Source organism: Trichechus manatus, unplaced genomic scaffold (assembly GCF_000243295.1).
Source record: "Trichechus manatus latirostris isolate Lorelei unplaced genomic scaffold, TriManLat1.0 scaffold00077, whole genome shotgun sequence".
Lineage (NCBI taxonomy): Eukaryota > Metazoa > Chordata > Mammalia > Sirenia > Trichechidae > Trichechus > Trichechus manatus.
Window position 1 is genome coordinate 11,410,351 of NW_004444013.1, and position 24,220 is coordinate 11,434,570.

The 24,220-nt window shown below is 41.5% G+C and overlaps 1 protein-coding gene across 1 annotated transcript in view; it reads right to left on the minus strand.

The window, feature by feature from the left end:
* The window catches only part of LOC101354524 (radial spoke head 10 homolog B), a 113,361-nt gene that overhangs the window by 83,468 nt on the left and 5,673 nt on the right, over nt 1-24,220 (minus strand). The window contains exons 3-6 of the mRNA XM_004380816.2: nt 20,362-20,430; nt 17,522-17,695; nt 9,089-9,174; nt 8,074-8,194 (exon numbers count right to left, since the gene is read on the minus strand). Of these exons, the coding sequence (XP_004380873.1) occupies nt 8,074-8,194; nt 9,089-9,174; nt 17,522-17,695; nt 20,362-20,430 (450 nt within the window). The remainder of the gene's footprint in view (nt 1-8,073; nt 8,195-9,088; nt 9,175-17,521; nt 17,696-20,361; nt 20,431-24,220) is intronic.

Genomic DNA, 24,220 nt, shown 5'->3' on the forward strand with positions numbered 1-24,220 from the left:
ATCTAGGTCAACTGGCATAACAAAGCTTATTAAGAAAATGTTCTGCATCCTACTTTGGTGAGTGGCATCTGGGGTCTTAAAAGCTTGCAAGTAGCCATCTAAGATGCATCAGTTGGTCCCAACCACCTGGAGTAAGGGAGAATAAAGAACACAAAAGACACAAGGAAAGTATTAGCCCAATAGATGGGGGTGGGGTGGGGGGGTCCACGTGAACCAGAGACTTCATCAGCCTGAGACCAGAAGAACTAGATGGTGCCCGGCTACCACCAATCACCACCCTGACAGGGAACACAACAGAGAGTCCCAGATGGAGTAGGAGAAAGATGGGATGCAGAACTCAAATTCTAGTAAGAGCAGACTTAATGGTCTGACTGAGACTGGAGGAACCCTGGAAAGCATGGCCGCTGGATTCTGTATCAGCCCAGAACTAAAACAATATACGAGGCCAACTCTTTAGACAGGGATTAGACTGGACTGTGGGACATAAAGTGATACTCATGAGGAGTGTGCCTCTTAGCTCAAGTAGATACAGGAGACTGGGCAGGCAGCTTCTGTCTGGAGGTGAGATGGGAAGGTGGAGAGGGTTGGGAGCTGGTTGAATCGACATGGGGAATCGGGGGTGGAGGAAAGGAGTGTGCTGTCACAGTGGGGGGAGAGCAAGTGGAGTCACATAACAATGTATGTATAAATTTTTGTATGGGAAAAAAACGTTGATTTCTGTATGTATATCTTTTTTTGTCTTTTATAGCAGTGGTATCATACAATATTTGTCCTTTTGTGCTTCACTTATTTCATTCAGCATAATGTCCTCCAGATTCATCCATGTTATAAGATGTTTCACGGACTCATCATTATTCTTTATCGTTGCATAGTATTTCATTGTATGTATATACCACATTTTGTTTATACATTCATCTGCTGATGAGCACTTAGGTTGTTCCCATCTTTTTGCTATTGTGAATAATGCTTCAATGAACATACATGTGCATATATATATTTGTGTCACTGGTATTAGAGCTCTAGGGTATATACCTAGGAGTGGGATTGCTGGATCATAAAGTATTTCTATTTTTAGCTTTCTAAGGAAGTGCCACACCATTTTCCATAGTGGTTGTACCATTTTATAATCCCATCAGCAGTGGATAAGGGTTCCAACCTCTCCACATCCTCGTCAGCTTTTGTTGTTTTCTATTTTTTTGATTAGTGTCATTTTTGCAGGAGAGATGGTTATCTCATTGTAGTTTTTATTTTCATCTCTCTAATGGCTAATGCTCATGAGCATCTCTTCATGTGTCTGTTGGTCGCTTGAATGTCCTCTTTGGTGAAATGTCTGTTCATGTCCTTTGCTCACTGGATTGTTTGCTTTTTGTTGCTGAGTTGTTGAAGTTTTCTATATATTTTAGACATTAGACCCTTATCAGATATATTGTTCCCAAAAATTGTTCCCCAACCTGTAGGTTCTCTTTTTATTCTTTTGATAAAGTCTTTTGATGAGCATAAGTATTTGATTTTTAGGAAGTCCCAGTTATCTAACTTGTCTTCTGTTGCTCGTGCATTTGTAGTTGTGTCTGGTATTCTATTACTGAAAAAAAAACTAGGTCCCATAGTTTTGTCCCTATATTATCTTCCAGGAACTTTACAATTTTTGCTTTGATTTTTAGGTCTTTGATCCATTTTGAGTTAGTTTTTATGTATGGCGTTAGGTATGGATCCTGTTTCATTTTTCAGCAAATGGATATCCAGTTTCACCAGCACCATTTGTGAGAGACTGTTTCTTTCCCATTGAATGGACTTTGACCCCTTGTTAAAAATCAATTGACCATAGATGGGCAGATTTACTTCTGGATTCTCAATTCTATTCCATTGGTCTACGTGTCTGTAATGACTGATTTTTTGAAAGCAGATCACCAGGCATTTCTTCCGAGGTGCCTCTGGATGAACTTGAACCTCCAGCCTTTCAGTCAGCAGCCAAGCACATTAACAATTTGCACCACCCAGGGACTCCATGTGAAAGAGTAGGGTAATTAAAATCCCAGCTTTTTCTGGCTGGAGGACCAACTAGAGGAACCCCAGGAGTCCAGGAAGATTACAGAGACCCCCCATAAAGCTGTTTATAAGCTCCTGGGCACACCCTTGAGCTGCATACATGAGAGTCTGATGCTAAACAGCACACCAAACACATCAGTCACTAAACTACCGAATGGACTACTGCTGAGGTCCCATATCAGTCACTAAACTACAGAATGGACTACTGCTAAGGTCCCATGGGTGGCACACATGTGGGACAGATCCTAATGCAACCAACATGTCAATCAACCAAAGAACCATCACCACATGATTATCTGAATAGATGCAGGAAAAGGTCTCGACAATATACAACATCCATTGATGATTTAGAAAAACTGGAAGCAAGTAAAGAATTAAAGAGTGTTTCTTCAGCCTGATAAAGGGCATCTATAAGAAATCCACAGCTGGGGGACCTCATACCATCAAGAAAGCAGTGCTGGGAGCAGAGTGTGTCCTTTGGACTGGGGTCCCTGAGCCGAGAAGCTCCTAGTCCGGGGGAACACTGATGAGAAGGCCGACAGAGAGAGAAAGCCTTTCCCTGGAGCTGACACTCTGAATTTGGACTTTTAGCCTACTTTACTGTAAGGAAATAAATTTCTCTTTGTTAAAGCCATCCACTTGTGGTATTTCTGTCGTAGCAGAACTGGATGAATAAGACAGAATTTGGTACCGGGAGTGGGGTGCTGCTCTAACAGATACCTAAAATGTGGAAGCAGTTTTAAAACTGTGAATGGATAGACGTGTGGCAGTGACAGAGGACCAGCAGCAGCAGAGAACCTACAGCAGCAGAGAAGCAGCAGCAGCAGAAAACCAACAGCAGCAGAACCAGGAGACCGGTGAAAGACAGCACTGGAGCTGACCCACGGAGCGAGAGAGCTGAATACCTGTGAGCAGGAGGCTTCCTGGCAGAGTGGGGTGCCTCTGGGCACTTACTGGTGGAGCTAGGTTTGCCGACCCATGGAGGGAGACAGCTGAGTGTCTGTGTGTACGATTTCTGGCGGAGTGGGGTGCCTCTGGGCACTTACCGGTGGAGCTACTGAGCTTTGGAACACTTGCCCCAGCAGGGCAGATGCGGGCATGAGGCCAAGGGCCGAGAGGCCACAGGAAGCAGAAGCTGAAGAGACAAGGGACTCAAGAAGCTGAGCTGCTTCAGTCTCAAAAGAATGATGGCCTTTAGGACTGCGGAAGGTCTTACATCAAGTGCCTAGTGCACAGTAAGGGCTCAGTAAATGCTCACTGCCTTCTTCCTCTTGTAGAGCAAGCAAGGACTCCCCCCAGAAGAAGAGAGCTGGCCCAGAAAGGTGGAGTCACTTGCCCATGGTCCCATGCTGGATACAGAGGACCCAGCAAGGCATGGTGAAGCCTCAAGACAGCAGGAATTTGTGTGCCTGAATGACCACGAGGAAGGCTGCCTGCTGACTTGGAATGTCTGCGACAGACTTTTATATGCAAGAGATAAACTTTTACTGCTTTAAGTCACTGAGGTTTTGGGGGTTTATTTGTTATAGTGCCAGTATTACTTATCCTGACTTATCAGGTATTTCAGCAAATGAAGAATTGATAGTCTGTCGTTAGGCTGGATGAAACACTGGCTATGTGGACTGATAGAGAAGAGGTGCGTGGCTCTCCAGGATGGTTCCATTCCAGTCTTATGACCTAACTTTAGAGTCTCAACCATGAATCTGAGATGTGACTTCTCCATATGGAGCATCCTCCAGGATGGTTCTTCATAGACAAGGCAATTCAGACTAAAGCAATAATTTGGTCCATTGAAGAAATGAACACCTCATCTCCCATCCTTCCAACACACATGACCCATAACAATTTCCGTCACCTGGGCCATTTTTGAGTAAGTGAGGTGTTTACTTGGCCTTCACTGCCCAAGTCATGATAGCAAAGTATGCCCAAGCAATTCCTTCAGAACCCGCTCAATCTTCTCCTGGACGAGGCTGGAGCTGGTTTACCCACATTTCCATTTCCAGGAGGTTCTACTCATCTTTAAATAGAGACAAAACTACCATCCTCGAAGATTGTGGGTTATAAATGAGCTGCACACACACACACAAAACCTGCAGTCATGCCTAGTGCATAATATCTGTCTCTAAATCCTATAAAACCAGACTCAGATGCCAAGAATGTTTCTCCAGAGATCAAAAGTTACGAATCTTTCAAAAATTCAATAATAATATGGTTATGAGCGGTCAAGTAAGCCTCTGCCAGGCTCTCCCCTCCCGCAGATAAAAGCTATACACTCTGAAGGTACAGGAAGATGAACAAAAATAGGCAATAGGCAGACTCAAGAAGGGAGTCAAAACTTGGAAGAAATGAATGGCATGGGGTGAGTTCTTCGTGTTTGTGGCTTTTAGCTTGAGAACAGGCTGAAGTCACTGTGTTTGGGGAAACAAAAACTCCAAGAAAAAGTCAGAGTCTTTCTGGTCTGAAGAACCAGAGGAAAGAGTTTGAGGAAACCACAGCTGCTGGAAAGTGAGGGGGGATCCCTAAAATGAGATAATGAGACATGATTTTGTGTATAAACTGCCTAAATCTTTGATTCCTGTACGTATGGTGTAGGGCAGACAGTACGCAACTCAGTTAAATACAGTAAAATTGATCTGAGATCTGAATTGTCACATACATGACAGAGTTTGTAGCTTGAATTCAACCAAATCAACTACCCACTACAACTAAAACATAAACACTCTTTAGAGGAATAAAACAAAATCCAAGTTTTCCATAATATAACATTCACAGCATCCAGGATAGAACCCAAAACATCTTGACGTACAAAGAATCAGGAAAATGTGAAACAGGCTTAGGAAAAAAAAAAAAAATCAACTGAGACCCATTCTAAAATGACCCAGATGTTGTAATTAGAAGATATAATTCAAAAGAAGGATGGAAAAGAGGAACAGGGAGTAAAAAACCAGAAGGACAAACAGAAGAAAATAATAAAGTGGAAGATTTAAACCCAACCATATCAATAAACACAGTAAATGTTGTAAATAGATTAAATGTTAATATAAACCCCCCTCCCCCCAAAAAAAACCCAAACCCATTGCCGTCGAGTTGATTCCAATTCATAGTGACTCTATAGGACAGAGTAGAACTGCCCCATAGGATTTCCAAGGAGCAGCTGGTGGATTCAAACTGCCGACCTCTTGGTTAGCAGCCATAACTCTTAACAACTGTGCCACCAGGACTCCAAATGTTAATATGATGATAGCTAACTACTGAGGACCTACTATGTGTCGGGTGCCTTGCCTACATTATTTCACCTGATTCTGAAAACAACCTTGTCAGATAAATATTTTAATTCCACTTTCTTGATGAAGAAATTGAGACTAGGGAGATTAAGTGTCTTGCTTAAGGTGATTAAGGTAATAATTGATATAGCCAAGATTTTGGGTGTGACTACAAAGTTTATAGCTTCCTACTTCTAAGGTGGTCATCAAGGCAGTTGCCACTATCTCAGAACAATTGTGACATGTAGGGATGACTTGAAAAACAATGGAAAAAGAGCACCATAATAGAAAATACCCATCCCAAAATCTGTCTTTGGCAAGTGTGAGTTCATATGCCAATCCCTAATAGAACTAATACTGAAGTTTATTCTTTTTGATTTAAACAAAAATTTTACATGTATTAAGAAGGAAATAAGGGTTGTCAGGGTTCAAAAGACACTGGATTATTCCAGAGATCCCTTTTAGGAATAAACTGTCCCTTGAGCTTTCAAAATAAATTACTGTGGCTTCACCAAGCATAGAAGATTAGCTTTAAGTCCAATGCTTCAATGCCATTTTGAATTTTCTCTTCAGAAAGAGATGGCTCAGTTTCTCTGGGTTCTTCTACCTCCTCTGATAGTTTAGTTAAAAGGAGTTTCTCTAGGTTATGTGACAGTTCCTCAAATACCTGCTGTTGCCTATTTCCAAGGATACTTTAATTGTCCCCACTTACCATAGAGACAATGCATTTTGGATGGCTAGACCATCTCGCTATTTTGACACAGACAAGGATTAGTCTGTGCTCTCCGGGTTTTCGGGTTTTTTACATGTTATTAGCAACAATCTAGTGTTGGCCAGACAGCTGTGAGTTTGGATCTGGACTCCTCATATTATTAAACTGCATAACCTTGAAAAAAAAAAAGAAATCTACAGCTAACGTCAGACTTTATAAAAAGCTGAATTCTTTCCCACTAAGATTAGAAAGAATACGAGTGTGTGCACTCTCCCTATGCCTATTTAACATTCTACTGGAGGTCCTAGTCATTGTAATAAGGTCAAAAAAGGGCATACTTACTACAAAGAAAGATGCAAAATTGACTATATTTGCAGACCATATGATTATCTACATAGAAAATCCTAAAGAATCTGCAAAAAAGCTACTAGAACCTTTATGTTGAGTTTAGCAAGGTTGCCAATTACCAGATCAATATATAAAATATCATCAGATACCTGACTATATATATTATGGAAAATTAACTATATAAAGTTTTTGTTTTCTGGGCAGAAAATATGTAGCTTCTGTTGTTAGTTGCTGTTGAGTTGATTCCAATACATGGTGGCCTTGTGTGTGCAGAGTAGAACTGCACTCTATAGGGTTTCAAAGTCACCTTTTGAAGCAGATGGCCAGGTCTATCTTCCAAGGCATCTCTGGGTGGGTTTGAATCACCATCCTTTCGGCTAGTAGTCAGGCGTTTAAATGTCTGCACCACCCAGGAACTCCCTGTAGCTTCTGAAGTATAAATAAATAACAACTTTCTGTCCTTACGGGAGCAATATGCATTATGGATTTGCCAATGAAGGAACCTAATGTGTGTGAGGCCATTAGAGTAGAGTAAATAATAAAAAAGCAATCAAAACGTAAGGTTTAGAATGCATTCAATGTCACTGAATTGCACACGTAGAAATTGATGCATTGGTATATGTTCTGCTGTGTATATTCTCAACAACAAAAAATATATATATTAAACAAAAAGTACAGCACAACTGAACTAAACCAAAAGCTTAAGAGTTTCGTGAACACAACCAAACACTTTGAGGGACAGAGTAGCAGGGGCAAGCATCTGGGGACCACGGTTTTGTGGGACATCTAGGTCAACTGGCATAACAAAGTTTATTAAGAAAATGTTCTGCATCCCACTTTGGTGAGTGGCATCTGGGGTCTTAAAAGCTTGTGAGCAGCCATCTAAGATGCATCAATTGGTCCCAACCCATCTGGAGCAAATGAGAATGAAGAACACCAAAGACACAATGAAAATATTAGCCCAAGAGACAAAAGGGCCACATAAACCAGAAACTCCATCAGCCTGAGACCAGAAGAACTAGATGGTGCTCGGCTACCACCAATGTTCGTCCTGACAGGGAACACAATAGAGAGTCCCTGACAGAGCAGGAGAAAAGTGGGGTTCAGAACTCAGATTCATGTAAAAAGACCAGACTTAATGGTCTGAGACTAAAGGAACCCCAGAAAACATGCCCCCCGGACTCTCTGTTAACCTAGAACTGAGACCATTCCTGAAGCCAACTCTTCAGCCAAAGATTAGACTGCACTATAAAACAAAATACTCATGAGGAGTGTGATTCTTAGTTCAAGCAGATACACAAGACTAAACGGGCAGCTCCTGTTCGGAGGCAGAATGGGAGGGCAGAAAGGGATAGGAGCTGGTTGAATGGATACAGGAAACCAGGGATGGAAAGGGAGAGTGTGTTGTCACATTGTGGGGATTGCAGCTAGGTTCACATAATGATGCGTGTATAAATTTTTGTATGAGAAATTAACGTGAGCTGTAACCTTTCACCTAAGGCACAATTTAAAAAAATACCACACACACAAAAAAGTAAGGTTTAGACCAGTATATAGTAATCTGAGTTTCTAATAAGGTCGCCATGAGTCAGAGCCAAGTCAACAGCAATTAGCAACAACATTTCAGATCACCACTACGTGCAAAGGTTCAGCAAAGTACTCATATCTGGGTATAAAACTTCTGAGAACCAGAGTGCACAGTACCTGGATCCCCCTCTCCCATTGCCCAGTGTACTCCTCGCTGGTGGTCAGCCACCTCATTCTCCCCTCCCCGTGGCGCATGTTGTTTTCCCACTGGCCTTCATATATGTTTCCAGACTTGTAACTAGGACAAAATAAACAGATTAAAAACGATCATCTCATATACAACATTTACCTTTAGGACTTGCTCTTAAACTTTCTCCCTAAACACCTTTTAAGAAATCCAACCCTTGGGCCCATACCACCTTCCCTGTATTTGAATTCAATGGATAGATATGTGGGCTGTAAAAATAATCATCTTGGGGGCCAGAATAAATCATTTAAGTAAACCTGGTTCTTCAGTCAGGTGACAAAGTGGGTAAGAGTGGCTTTTTCCCCCAATCGCTTAAATAATTCCCCATAATACTATTATGATCAGTTCATATTTTGCTCCAAAATATTTTAATCCTTAGAATTTGATTCCAGTGGCTCAATCTAAAGTCAAGTAAATATGTCAACAATTTTAGAAAATATCATACAGCTAAGAAAATAATGGCAATACATGATGCCTTTACAGAACAAAGAAAGGCAGTTTCTACATATAATAAAGTGGAACAGCATGATTAGACATCTTTTAACCTGGTATTTTTCTAAATCTTCAGTGAAATATTTTCACCACCATGGAGATTAGATTGAGATTAATTTAAATATTTGACCCTGCTTATATGCAGGATGTGTGTTCTCTGTAACTTCTGTACCTTACCTTTAAATTGTTGTTGTTGTGAGGTGCCGCTGAGTTGTTCCAACTCATGGTGACCTTCTGTACAACAGAACAAAACACTGCCCAGTCCTGTGCCATCCTCACAATCTTTGCTATGTTTGAGCCCACTGTTGCAGCCACTGTGTCAATCAATCTCGTTAAGGGTCTTCCTCTTTGTTGTTGACCCTCTACTTACCTTTCAATAGCCTGCATGAAAATTTTTTGGGCCGACACACACTTTCTCATCCATACCCCAAACATGGCAGCACTTATACCTACCATCTTATCCCCCAGCCCTTTTTGATGTTGTACACCCAGTCTCCCTCATACCAAGAGGTGCCATCTTGATTGTAGTAAATGGAACCCTATAAAAGATAATATGATTTTTTTTAATCCAGCCTCAAACACAAATGCTTTTTAAAATTTAAAGATAAAAATAGAGAAACTTAAGAAGTGTAACCTCTGCAGAAGACCATGTCATACTTATGCAAGACATGTAATATATGTTATGCTCCTGTTTCTTTCTCTCTCTCTCTTCTTTTCTTTCTCCCTCCCACCTATGCCATACACCACCTTCCCCCAACTTCTGCCAGCCCCTGGCACTCAGGCCCGCCGCTACATCAGGCCCACACTGCCTATTCCCTCCCAACACTGAAACAGCTGCTGAACAGTGGGAAACGAGCCTGGTCCACTACCCATCCAACACCCCTGCCCATCTGGCAAAGGGCTGTGAACACTCCCACACCACTGGACCAACATCAGGAGGCAGACAGTGCCCACCCCCAACCACTTCGCCAAACCAGTGTACGGTGAAGTGGGCATGCCCTGTCTGCTACTGTCCTGCTTACCTGGACAAGGAAGTGAGAACTATCATGCCCAAAGACAAGCAAGCAGCAAAGCATGGCGAGCACACCCACACTGACATGTCAAAACAAAACAAAAAAGTAGGAGAAAACAAACATACAATCAATAAAGAAAATAATACCGTAATGCCTTAGAGGCAGCAAACAATGTTAAAACATATAAAAAAGCAGGACAAGATGGCTCTAGCCAGTGACCCAAATAAAGAATCAGATAATTTCCTGGTAGAAGAAAAGGCATTAGAACTACCTGGTATGGAATTCAGAAGACTAATATCTAGGGCTCTCCAAAAGACTGGGAAAGAGAACAAGGAAAACAAAGACAAAACCAACAAAAATAGAGCCAATATCAAGGAAAACTCAAAGCAATAGAAGAATTTAAGAAAATAATACAAGAACAAAATGTCAAAATAACTAAAACATTAGAAATCATACAAAAACAGCAATGAGAAAGCCAAAAGATAAACAACTAAATTTCAGAAATGGACAACTCAATAGAAGGTTTTAGGAGCAAACCTGAAACAACAGAAGACAGAATCAGCAAGATTGAAGACAAATCCACGGATGCCACTTTGTTTGAGGAAAAATCAGAGACAATAAATGAAGAAAACCTAAGAATTATGTGGGACACAATCAAGACCAAAAATGTGTGCATGCTTGGAGTTCCAGAACAGGGGATACAAACAGAAAACACAGAGAAGATTGTTGAAGATTTGCTGGCAGAAAACTTCCTAAATATCATGAAAGACAAAAAGCTGACCATCCAAGAAGCTCAACAAACCCCATATAGGATAGACCCCCCCGCAAAAGTCACCAAGACATAGCATAATCACAGTTGCCAAAACCAAAGACAAAGAAAGAATCCTGAGAGCAGCTCGAGAAAAACGAAACGTCACAAAGGGGAAACAATAAGACTAAGCTCTGATTACTCAGCAGAAACTATACAGAGGCAAGAAGGCAATGGGATGACATATATAAAACCTTGATAAAATAAACTACCAACCAAGAATAATATATCCTGCAAAACTCTCAAATACGATGGCGAAAGCAAGACATTCCCAGACAAACAGAAGTTAAGAGAATTCATAAAAACCAAACCAAATTTACAAGAAATACTAAAGGGACTCCTTTGGTTAGAAAACAACAACATCAGACAATAACCAGAGTCTATGACACAGGACAGCATCAGCCAGATACCAACCTAAGTAAAGAACTCTCAATAGTAAAACAAAGCTAAAAGACTTAAAACAGGGGAACAGACATCAATCTGTAAATCATGACAATGTCAAAACAATAAAAGGGAGAATAAATGGTGTAGGTATAGAATTTTCAAATGGAGAGGAAGTCAAGGTGATATCAAGTAACAAAAGACTAGTTCAAACTTAAAAAGATAATGGTATATTTCAAGGTAACCACAAAGAAAGCTAACAACTTACTCATGAAAATAAAAAAGAAGAAAAACATAAAGACTCAGTAAAAACAAAATCTATAATAACAAAAGAAATGAAAAGAAAATTCACACACACAAAAAAAGGAACTCAGCACAGGAAAGTAAGAAGAACAAAGAAAATGCCAGCACCACAAAAAAAAAAAAAAAGCACAGTGTGACAGCAATAAACTCATATCTATCGATAATCACACTGAATGCACATGGCTTAAATGCACCTGTAAAGAGACAAAGAATGGATAAAAAAAGCATGACCATCAGTATGCTGCAACGAGAGACACACCTTAGACATAGACATAAATTATTAAAAATCAAAGGATGGAAAATATATATTAAGCAAACAGTAACCAAAAAAGGGCAGAAGTGGCAATACTAACCTCAGATAAAATAGACTTTACAGCAAAATCAACCATAAAAGACAAGGAAGGATATTATATAATGATTAAAGAGACAATACACCAAGAAGACATAACTTAATAAATATATACACACCCAATGACAGGGCTCCAAAATACGTAAACTCTACAGCAATAAAAAGAGAAATCAACAGTTCCACAATAATAGTAGGAGACTTCAACACGCCATTCTTGGTAACGGACAGAACATCTAGAAAGAAACTCAACAAAGATACAGAAGATCTAAAGGCCAAAATCAACCAATTTGACTCAAAGACATATAAAGACCACTACACCCAACAAAAGCAAAGTATACATTCTTTCCAATGCACATGGAGCATTCTCCAGAATAGACCATGTTTTAGGCCATAAAGCAACTCTCTATAAAACCCAAAACATCAAAATAAAACAAAATATTTTCTCTGATCACAACGCCAAAAAAGTGGAAATCACTAACATGAAGAACAAGGAAAACAAATCAAATACATGGGAAACTGAATAACCTATTGCTTAAAAACAACTGGGTAACAGAAGAAATCAAAGAGGGAATCACAAAATTCCTGGAAACAAATGAGAATGAAAACACATCATACCAAAACCTTTGGGGCACAACAAAAGCAGCATTCGGAGGTCAATTTATAGCAATAAACACACACATCAAAAAAGAAGAAAGGGCCAAAATCAAAACATTAGCACTACAGCTCAAACAAATAGAAACAGAACAGCAAAAGAAGCCCACAGGCACCAGAAAAAAGGAAATAATAAAGATAAGAGCAGAAATTACCTACCTAAACTACCACAAACTGATAGAAAATCTGAGCAGACCCATAACAAGAGAAGAGATTGAAGAGGTAATAAAAAAAAAAAAAAACTCCCAATAAAAAAAATCCCTGGCCCAGACAGCTTCACTGGACAATTCTACCAAACATTCAGAGAAGAGCTCACACCAGTACTAGTCAAACTATTTAAGAGCATGACAAAGGAAGGCATAATCTTGAATTTATTCTATGAAGCCAGCATAACCCTGATACCAATCTTCTGTAATTCACCACATAAACACAACAAAAGAATCACATGATCATCTCAGTCCATGCAGAAAACACATTTAATAAACTCCAACGCCCATTCCTGATAAAAATTTTCAATAAAATAGGGATAGAAGAGAAATTCCTCAATATAATAAAGGGCATCTATATGAAACCAACAGCCAACATCATTCTCAATGGAGAGAGGCTGGAAGCATTCCTTCTGAGAACAGGAACAAGACAAGGATGCCCTTTATTACTACTCCTATTTAACATTGTGCTAGAAGTCCTAGCTAGAGCAATGAGGCAAGAAAAAGAAATAAAGAGCATCCAAATTGGAAACAAAGAAGTAAAATTATCCCTATTCACAGATTATATGACATTATACATACAGAATCCCAAAGATTCCACAAGAAAACTACTGGAACTAACAGAAAGATTCAGTAAAGTAGCAGGATACAAGATGAACATACAAAAGTCAGCTGGATTATTTACATCAACTATGATTGTTAAGGTTGTGTGTTGACTTGGCTAGGCCATGATTTTCAGTGGTTTGGCAGTTATGATGTAGTTTGGCTGTTGTATGATGATGTGATCACTTCTATAATGAGATTTGATATAATGTGATCACTTCCATGAGAGGATCTTCTGTGAGTAACCAATCAGGTGAAAGGGAGTTTCCTTGGTGGTGTAGTCTGCATTGAATATAAGTAGACTTTCTAGCAAGGCTCCTGGGCTTTTGCTCCCTCTGGATTCTGCAGCTGGCTCCTGTTCGTGTGACCTCCAGTTCTTGGCACTTGAGTTAGCAGCTTACCTGCTGTCTTGCCTGCCAATCTTGGGATTCATTGGTCTTTGCAGCCTGTGACCAAGAGTTCTGCTGTCTGACTTGCCAATTGTGGGTTCACCAGCCCCTATGGCTACATGAATCAGGAGGATCCTCCAGCCTGACCCACAGACTGGCGACATTCTAGCCTCTACAACTGCGTAAGCCATTTCCTTCATCTCTCTATATATATATCTGGAGCTCTGGTAGCACAGTGGTTGAGAGCTCAGCTGCTAACCAAAAGGTCAGCAGTTCAAATCTGTCAGCGCTTTACTGGTTTTGCCTCTCTAGAGAACGCAGCCTAAGACACCAACAAAGAGAACTTCAAAAAGGAAATTAGGAGAACAGTAACATTTATAACAGCCGCTAAAAAGATAAAACACTTAAGGAGTAAATCTGACCAGGGATGTAAAGGACCTATACAAAGAAAATTACAAAACACTACTACAAGAAACCAAAAGAGACCTACAGAAATGGAAAAACATACCATGCTCATGGATAGAAGACGCAACAGTGTGAAAACGTCAACTCCACCCAAAGTGATCTACAGATATAATGCAATCCTGATGCAAATACTGACAGCATTCTTTAGCGAGATGGAAAAACTAATCACCAATTTTATATGGAAAAGAAAGAGGCCCAGGATAAGCAAGGTATTACTGAAGAAAAAGAACAAAGTAGGAAGCCTCACACTACCTGACCTCAGAACCTGCTATACAACCATGGTAGTCAAACCAGCCTGATACCAGTACAACAACAGACACTTAGACCAACGGAACAGAATCGAGAACTCAGGCATAAATCCATCCACCTACGGTCAGCTGATCTTTAACAAAGGACCAAAGTCTATCAAATGGGGAAAAGACAGTCTTTTTAACAAATGGTGCTGGCAAAACTGGATGTCCATCTGCAAAAAAAATGAAACAGGACCGATACCTTACACTATGCACAAAAACTAACTCAAAATGGATCAAAAACCTAAATATAAAACCTAAAACGATAAAGATCATGGAAGAGAAAATATGGATGTTAGGGGCCCTAATACATGGCATAAATAGTATACAAACCATAACTAACAATGCATAAACACCAGAACATAAACTAGATAACTGGGAGCTCCTAAAAATTAAACACTTAACGCTCATCAAAAGACTTCATCAAAAGAGTAAAAAGAGAGCCTACAAACTGGGTAAAAAAAAAATTCGGCTATGACATATCCGACAAAGTTCTAATCTCTAAAATCTATAAAATACTTCAACACCTCAACAACAAAAAGACAAATAATCCAATTAAAAAATGGAGAAAGGATATGAACAGACACATCACTAAAGAAGACATTCAGGCAGTTAACAGACACATGAGGAAATGCTGGCAATCACTAGCCATTAGAGAAAATGCAAATCAAAACTACAATGAGATACCATCTCACCCTGACATTACAGGCATGAATCAAAAAAAAAAAACAGAAAATAACAAATGTTGGAGAGGTTGCAGGGAGACTGGAACTCTTATGCATTGCTCCCAGGAATGCAAAATGGTACAACCATTTTGGAAAACGATATGACATCCATATTTATGCCTACTCCAAAGAAAGGTGATCCAATAGAACGTGGAAATTATCGAACAATATCATTAATATCACACGCAAGTAAAATTTTGCTGAAGATCATTCAAAAGCAGCTGCAGCAGTACATTGACAGGGAACTGCCAGAAATTCAAGCTGGATTCAGAAGAGGATGTGGAACCAGGGATATCATTGCTGATGTCAGATGGATCCTGGCTGAAAGCAGAGAATACCAGAAAGATGTTTACTGGTGTTTCACTGACTATGCAAAGGCACACAACTGTGTGGATCATAACTAATTATGGGTAACATTGGGAAGAATGTGAATTCCAGAACACTTAACTGTACTCATGAGGAACCTGTACATAGATGAAGAGGCAGTCGTTCGAACAAAGGGATACTGCGTGGTTTAAAGTCAGGAAAGGTATGGGTCAGGGTTGTATCCTGTCACCTTACTTATTCAATCTGTATGCTGAGCAAATAATCTGAGAAGCTGGACTATATGAAGAAGAATGGGGCATCAGGATTGGAGAAAGATTCACTAACAACCTGCGTTATGCAGATGACACAACCTTGCTTGCTGGAAGTGAAGAGGACTTGAAGCACTTACTGATGAAGATCAAATACCACAGCCCTCAGTATGGATTACACCTCAACATAAAGAAAACAAAAATCCTCACAACTGGACCAATAAGCAACATCATAATAAAGGGAGAAACGACTTAAGTTGTTAAGGATTCCATTTTACTTGGATCCACAATCAACACCCATGGAAGCAGCCGTCAAGAAATCAAATAACATTGCATTGGGCAAATCTGCTGCAAAACGCCCTTTTAAAGTGTTAAAAAGCAAAGATGTCACCTTAAAGACTAAGCTGCGTCTGACCAAAGCCATGGTGTTTTCAATCACCTCATATGCATGTGAAAGCTGGACAATGAATAAGAAAGACCGAAGAAGAACTGACGCCTTTGAATTGTGGTGTTGGCGAAGAATATTGAATATACTATGGACTGCCAAAAGAATGAACAAATCTGTCTTGGAAGAAGTACAACCACAATGCTCCTTATAAGCAAGTATGGTGAGACTATGTCTCACATACTTTGGACATGTTATCAGGAGGGACATCATGCTTGGTAGAGGGTCAGTGAAAAAGAGCAAGACCATCAATGAGATGGATTGACACAGTGGCTGCAACAATGGGCTCAAGCACAACAACGATTGTGAGGATGGTGCAGGACCAACCAGTGTTTCGTTCTGTTGTACATAGAGTCGCTATGAGTCAGAAGCAACTTGACAGCACCTAACAACAAACTGAATAGTAGCAGCCTCCCTATAACTGAGAGGTACCCGGGTGGCATAAACAGTTTGTGCTCAACTACTAACCTAAAAGTCTGCAGTTAGAACACACTCAGCAGCTCTGCAGAAGAAAGGCTGGGCGATTTACTTCAACAAAGACTGCAGCCAAGAAAATCTGTGGAGGAGTTCTACCCTGTAGCACATGGGGTCACCATGAGTCAAAATGACTCAGCAGCAATGGGTTTTTTGTTTGTTTGTTTCCCATGAACTGTTATGTACCAAAACCATTTTCACTGTATCCACTTTGACATTTTACTTATTTTACTGCCTCATAGTCTAAGTGAACACACTACAACCTTTCCATCTTGTTGTTAGGTGCCATTGAGTTGATTCCAACTCACCGCGACCCTGTAGGACAGGGTAGAACTGCCCCATAGGGTTTCCTAGGCTGTAATCTTTACAGAAAGGAGCCCTTGTGGCACAATGGCTAAGCTCTCGGCTGATAACTGAAAGGTCAGCAGTTCGATCCCACCCAGAGGCTTCAAGGGAGAAAGAACTAGTAATCTACTCCCATAAAGATTACAGCTTAGGAAACCCTATGGGGCAGTTTACTCCATCCTATAGGGTTGCCAAGAGTTGGCATCGACTCAACGGTATACAACGACCACCACCACCATATGACCCAGCAATCCCAATCCTAGGTATCGACCCAAGAGAACTGAAAGCAGGAACTCAAATAGATGTGTACACCAATGCTCACTGCAGCATTATTCACAATAGCCAAGAGGTGGAAACAACCCAAGTGTCCATCAACAGATGAATGAATAAACAAAATGTGGTCCATCCATACAAAGGAATATTTGGCCAAAGAAAGGAATGAAGTTCTGATACATGTGACAATGTGGATGAACCTCAAAAACGTGATGCTGAGTGGAAGAAGACAGACACAAAAGGTCACATATGATCCCACTTATATGGAATCTCCAGAATAGACAAATGCCTACGAACAGAAAGCAGTGGTTGCCAGGACCTGGGGGAGGTGGGGTGGGGAGTGACTGCTTCCTGGGGGCGGGGTTTTACTCTGGGGTGATGACAATGTTCTGTAACTGGAGAGAGGGGGTGGCTGCACACCAGGTGAATGCACTCAGCACCACTGCATTGCTCTCTTTAAAATGATTGATTTTATATTATGTGAATTTCATCCTAATTTTTAAGAAGAGAATATACCCCTAACAGCTCCTACTCCTGCCCCCCGAGCTTGCACGTCTGCTCCCAGATGGGACCCCGTCTTGCCTCACCGACCTTCCCATGTCTCTTGCCATTGCACCAGTGGCCGATGTAGGACACAGGCTGTGTGCTGCACTTGAACATCCCAAATCCGTCCCGCATGCCGTTGACCACTTCTCCCTCGTAGGTGCTGCCATCTGGCCATGTGTACACACCATGGTTCATGGGGATGTTCTTCACAAAGTCCCCCTGGGGCAAAACAGGAGAGGGGCACAAGAAGGGCAGTGGAGAGACCCTAAACCCTGTGGGCTGTTCAAGACACCGCCTTGACTGCGGGTGCTATTCCTGACTCTCCTCCATGGGAACGATGAGTTCATCCCAGCTTCCCTCCTCCTTCCTTACCTACACCACCCCCCCATCCTCAATTGCATAGAAGACCAGGCAGAATGAAAGCTCTATAAGGTGTGCAGACTAAACTCCCAGCAGCCAAGAAGGTGGCAGGGTACAGTGGTGGCTTCCAATCCTGACCTTGGGAACTTTGAAGATAAGACAGGTTCTTGCAACCTACCTCTAAGGAGGCTAATTCACTGGGTTCCAAAGCTCCCTTTGGAGTCTCTGGGTGGCGCAAATGGTTAATGTGCTCGGCTGCTAACCAAAAGGTTGGAGGTTCAAGTCCACCCAGAGATACCTTGGAAGAAAGACCTGGCAGTCTACTTCCAAAAACTCAGTCATTGAAAACCCTATGGAGCTCCGTTCTACTGTGACACGTATGAGGTCGCCATGAGTTGGAGTTGATTTGACAGCAACTGGCTCAAAGCTCCCTCCAGGAGGTTCTGATATTAGCCAGGCTTAGTGCTCACGAATATAAACTCTTCTTTCTGCCTGTGGTTCATCTGAGACTCTGCAGACACAGCTGTCAGTGGCCTGCCCCATGGGCATCTTCTAGAGAGTCTGCTCTGCTGGGCCTAGGGTATCTGCTGAGTATCGCAGGGCAATGCCCGGCTGCCAGAGCCATGGATTCTCTCCCAAGAGTCTAAATTCATTGCAGTCAGCCGGACAGCAAAGACAGGGCAGCCTGGCCAGCAAGAAGGCAGTGGCTGAACCCCTGGCCAGATCCCAGGAGGGCCAGCTACCTCCCTGGAGATGCTTCTGCAGGAGGCCCAAATTCTGCCCAGAGGCCCTCCAGACTGGACTGCGCAGGGGCTACTTGCCTGCATCCTAATGACCCTGCCTGAGACCACATGGAAGGTGAGTTTCCAGAAACAGTGAACCAGAGGGGACTCCTTGGCAAACTGCCACTCAGTCATCAGAAGCCTTAAACGTCGGCCACTGGCTAGAGGCAGGATATCGCGAAGGAAAGGATTTCTCCAGAAAGACTGGTGTTAGGACCCAATCCTCAGAACCCACCCCCCACTCCTGACCCTGGAGGCGCTCTTCCACACGTGACAGTGAAGGCTGACCCCGTCCTCGCTCTCCTGACTCCCCCAGTCCAGCCCCAGTTAGCTGACCGCCAGCCCAAACTTCCTCTGCTTTCTTCCTACGCCTCTTACTGAAACAAATGCAGGATGTGAATGTGTCTTAAAAACGTCTCCACTACCACTTATAAACATCAAGGAGTTAGCAGCTCTGCACTTTCAGTTTTTAGAATAGCGCTTCATGCCCTCACTCCTCTGGCAGGTGAGAGTATAAACTGGCACAGCCTCTTTGGGAGAGCAATTTGGTTCTAGCAATCAGCTTAAAAATACACATTCCCCTCAGCCCAGCGAGAGGGTTAAGTGAAATCCACATAATGCTATATAGGCAATCAGTAAAAACAGTTCATTCTGTACGGATGGACATGGTTTGATTTTCCATTAAAAAAAAAAAAGGTACGGAAGAGGAAGAGAGTGTATAATAAACTATTTGTGTTTTTAAAAAGTAAGAGGAGTGACTGGATAAACAACTATGGTATACCCATTCACCGGAGTATTGTTCAATGATAAAAAGAAATGAGCTATCAAGCTACAAAAAGACATGGAGGAAACTTAAATGCATAGTGTTAAGTGAAAGAAGCCAGTCTGAAAAAGCTACATATTGTATCATCCCAATCACGTGATACTCTGGAAGAGATAAAACTAGAGAGACAGTGAAAAGTTCAATAGTTGCCAGGGGCTCAGGGGGAGGGGAGGGATGAACAGGTGGAGCTCAGGGCATTTGTCGGGCAGCGAGGCCATTCTGTATGATATGGCAGTGGTGGACGCAGAACATTATGCATTTGTTAAAAGCCCATGACTGTACAACACAAATAGTGAACCCGAATGTAAACTATGCACCTTAGATGATAATCACCAAAACCTAAACCCGATGCTGTCGAGTCAATTCCAACTCACAGGGACCCTACAAGACAGAGTAGAACAGCCCCACAGAGTTCCCAAGGAGCAGCTGGTGGATTTGAACTGCCGACCTTTTGGTCAGCAGCCTAGCTGCTAACTATTGCACCACCAGGGCTCCCAGATGAGAATAACGTGTCAATGTTGGTTCATTAATGGTAACCAGTGTACCACACGGATGCAAGACGGTAACAGCAAGAGAAACCTTGTATCTGGGAACTCTGTACTTTCTGCACAATTTTTCTGTAAATCTAAAACTGCTCTAAAAAATGAAGTATTTTAAAGGAGGAGGGGCTAAACACATGTATGTGTGCGTCTATGTACACAGTATACAAAAAATACTCTAGAATGTTCAAACGAAACTGTTAACTGTTACCCGAGGGTCCAACGCAGTCACGAGTTACTTTTCACCTATATTCTTTGGTTCTGTGAATTTTCCTTAACTGGTGAGCTGAATTACATTTTTGTAAATAGCATATTTAATGAGGAAAACTGAACATTCATTTTTCACAATTATGTTAGAACTATAACTTCTTATATGCTTACCTCATATTTCAACCCATCAGCCCAAATATACGTCCCTTGTCCATGCATGAGTCCTTCTGAAAACATACCCTGCAAAACAAAAAATAGCAACAACACCAAAAAACGCCCTTAGAACACAGTTGTTTATTTTACACCCCACCTGCCGCCCACAGTTTCAGTTCTTAGAATGGAGCCTTATTCTCTCTTACAGATTACGTATACATGTGTGTGGATGGGCATGTCTACACAGTCAACAATGTGAGTAAGATACTTCAAGCTGGCATTGCTCTGTAGACTATCTTGTTCTAACGAGGATCTAAGGAGGGGGTCCAGAAAAATTTCAATTCCCTAAAGTTTCCACCAGACAGTCCTTTGTTGTCATTAAAAACTGAGTTGCAAATTTCTATCTGAAAGATACTGGGTGGTGCAAGTGGTTTGCAATCAGTTGCTAACAGAAGGGCTGGTAGTTTGAACCCACCCAGTGGCTCTACAGAAGAAAGGCCTGGAGATCTTCTTCCATAAAGATGACAGCCAAGAAGACCCTACAGAGCACAGTTCTACTCTGTCACAAGAGGTCACCATGAGTTGGGGGCCAACTCAACAGCAACCAACAACAACATGGAGTGATCCAAAGCTCTACTTAGCACTGATTACTCTTACTCTTTGTCTTGGTTATCCAGTGCTGTATAACAGAAATACCACAAGCAGATGGCTTTAACAAAGAGAAATTTATTCTCTCACAATCTAGAAGGCTAGAAGTCCAAATTCAGGGTGCCAACTCCAGAGTAAGGTTTTCTCTCTCCGTTGGCTCTGGGAGAAGGTCTTTGTCATCAATCTTCCCTTGGTCTAGGAGCTTCTCAGCACAGGAACCCCAGGTCCAAAGGATGTGCTATTTTCCTGGCTCTTGTTTCTTGGTATGAGGTCCCCATGTCTCGGTATGAGGTCCTTATGTCTCTTTACTCGCTTCTCTCTTTTATATCTCAAAAGAGATTGCCTTAAGACACAACCTAATCTTGTAGATTGAGTCCTGCCTCATTAACATAACTGCCAATAATCCCACTTCATTAATATCATAGAGGTAGGATTTACAATACACAGGAAAATCACATCAGATGACAAAATGGCGGACAATCACACAATGCTGGGAAACATGGCCTAGCCAAGTTGACACATATTTTGGGAGGACATAATTCAATCCATGGCACTCCTGAACAGTCAATGGGGCAGAAGATAAAAATAAAATTTAAGAATCAAATTCTATCTCAGACTTCCTTTCCTAATTAAGCTTTGGAAAACTTTATACTTCAAAAGAATTAATATACTTTTGGGTTTGCATTTCAACATTGAAGGATTTTTTAAAATTACTTAAACTAGATATAATGGATTAAAACTACTATCTAAAAACAGAAATTATTATATTTGTAAATTTCACACTTTCTGTCTGTTTTCCCTTACTGGGACACTGTATTAAAAGAAAAAAGTTGCCATTAAGTTGATTCCAACTCATAGCAATTCCACGTGTGTCAGAGTAGAATTGAGCTCCATAGAGTTTTCAATGGCTGATTTTTCAGAAGTAGATAGCCAGGCCTTTCTTCTGAGGCATCTCTGGGTGGACTCGAACCTCCAGCCTTTTGGTTAGCAGCCTAGCACGTTAACCATTTGCACCCCCCAGGGACTCCCAGTAAAGTTAAAAATATGTAATTTACATTTAGTGTCTATTGTTAACACATAGGACTAGCCCTAGAAACTGAATACACTGAATGTCTAAATGCAATCAGAGTAAACACTGATAAAATTACTTCCAGTTCTTTCTTAGAATCGCTTGGGTAGCAACAGGGTGGGTGAAGGAGAGAACCAAGATAGATGAGTCTACATGAGCAGTGCCCTAACTCAGTGGTTCTCAAACTTTACCGGGCATCAGAACCACCTGCGGGGCTTGTTCAAACACAGCTTGCTGGGCCCACCCCAGAGATTGTGATTCATCAGCTGGTTTGGGGTGGGGTCCAAGAACTTGCATTTCTAAAAACTTCCCAGGTGATGCTGCTGCTGCTGGTTCCAGGAACCACACTTTGAGAACCACTGTGGTTCAGTGGTAGAATTTTCGCCATCCATGCAGGGTTTGATTCCCGGCCAATGCACCTCATGCACAGCCACCCTGGGGTTGCCATGAGTCAGGGGCCAACTCAGTGGCAGCTAACAACACACACACACACACAACTTCACTACCATAAAGACAAATTATATTATTAATCCAGGTTCACATGGACTCGTTGGCACACAGGAAAACTGGGGCAGCCCAGTGTTTTTCAAACTGCAGCCTATGACTCTTATTATTAAATCAATTTAGCACATTCACCAACCATCAGCAGTTTTCTTTTTAACAAACTGGAATAGAAAATGGAGCCCCTGCACGGCACAAATGATTAAGTGATTGGCTATTAACCAAAAGGTTGGCCGATCGGTTGGCAATTCGAATCCACCCAGAGACATCTTGGAAAAAAGTCCTGGCGATCTACTTCCAAAAGATCACAGCTATCGAAAACCGCATGGAGCACTGTTCTACTCTGACACATATGGGGTCACCATGAATTGGAATCGACTTAACAGCAACTGGCTTAGAAGATATGGCCAGGCATCTACATGGTAAGGGTTAAGTGCTGTTTCATGAAACATTTGTTTTTATTGTCTGTCTTTAGATAAACACGTGACCAGTGTGGTCTGGGCATCCCTGGACTTGGCGTTACTGAGCGATTCACTGGATCTTTCTCCTTTGCCCCAGCACAGCCTAACGTGAGTGTACCCTCTGGAGCCCCCAGGTAGTAAGTGCTCTGGGAATTGAACATCTGTACCAACACACAGAACATCAGTTGTCCTCACATGAGGCAACAAGAGCAGCAAATTCTCGCTTCTGCTTGCATTTCAAGACTGTCCAGGAGTCGCATGTGTGAAAACGCAAGCAGAAAACACATGGTACAGAAACCAGAAAACAATTTAAAAGGGATCCAACCGATCATTACTTTTGTTGAAGAAAATCTCTCTCCCCCCATACAAATTTAAACTTAAAAAAAAAAATTTTATTGTGCATTAGGTGAAAGTTTACAGAGCAAATTAGTTTTCCATTTGATAGTTTGTACATAAAGTGTTCCATGACATTAGTTTCATTCCCCACAATGTGTCAGCACTCCCATTTCTGTCCTAGGTTCCCCATTTCCTTTCATCCCGAATTGCTACCTCTTCCTGCCTTCTCATCTTTGCCCTTGTGATCTCGTATAATTGCTGTTCTAAGGAGCAGGTTCCTCTCAGGTTAAATTTAACTCTCAACTGCCTTCACAGAAACGAAAAACTCGTGATAAAGACAGTTCTGGGGAAAGTTTAAATCATTAGATAGGCCCTAACTAGCCTGTAGAGGGTCAGCGAAAAAGAGAAGACCCTCAATGAGATGGATTGACCAGAGGCTGCAACAATGGGCTCAAGCATTAACAATGATTGTGAGGATGGCGCAGGACCCGGCAGTGCTTCATTCTGTTGTACATAGGGTCATTAGTAGTCAGAACAGACTCGACAGCACCTAACAACAACAGCACCTAACAACAGCCTATAGAATGCAGACACATAAACTAATAAACCAATCCAAGATGCCACCAGGCAATTAAGTGAATAGCAACCAATCATTGTAAATTTCCCTTTGGGGAATTCCCCTAACAGTCTGTACTGTATATAAGCAAATCAAAATTATAATGTGTTGAGCTTATCTCTTTGGAGTGGTGTTCCCTGTTCTCAAGTTTTTTCCAACCAATAAAGCCTTTATAATTGACTTATTGATCAGATGTTTTCTTCTGACAATTTTAATCCAGATAATTTGAGCTGAAGGAAAATATTG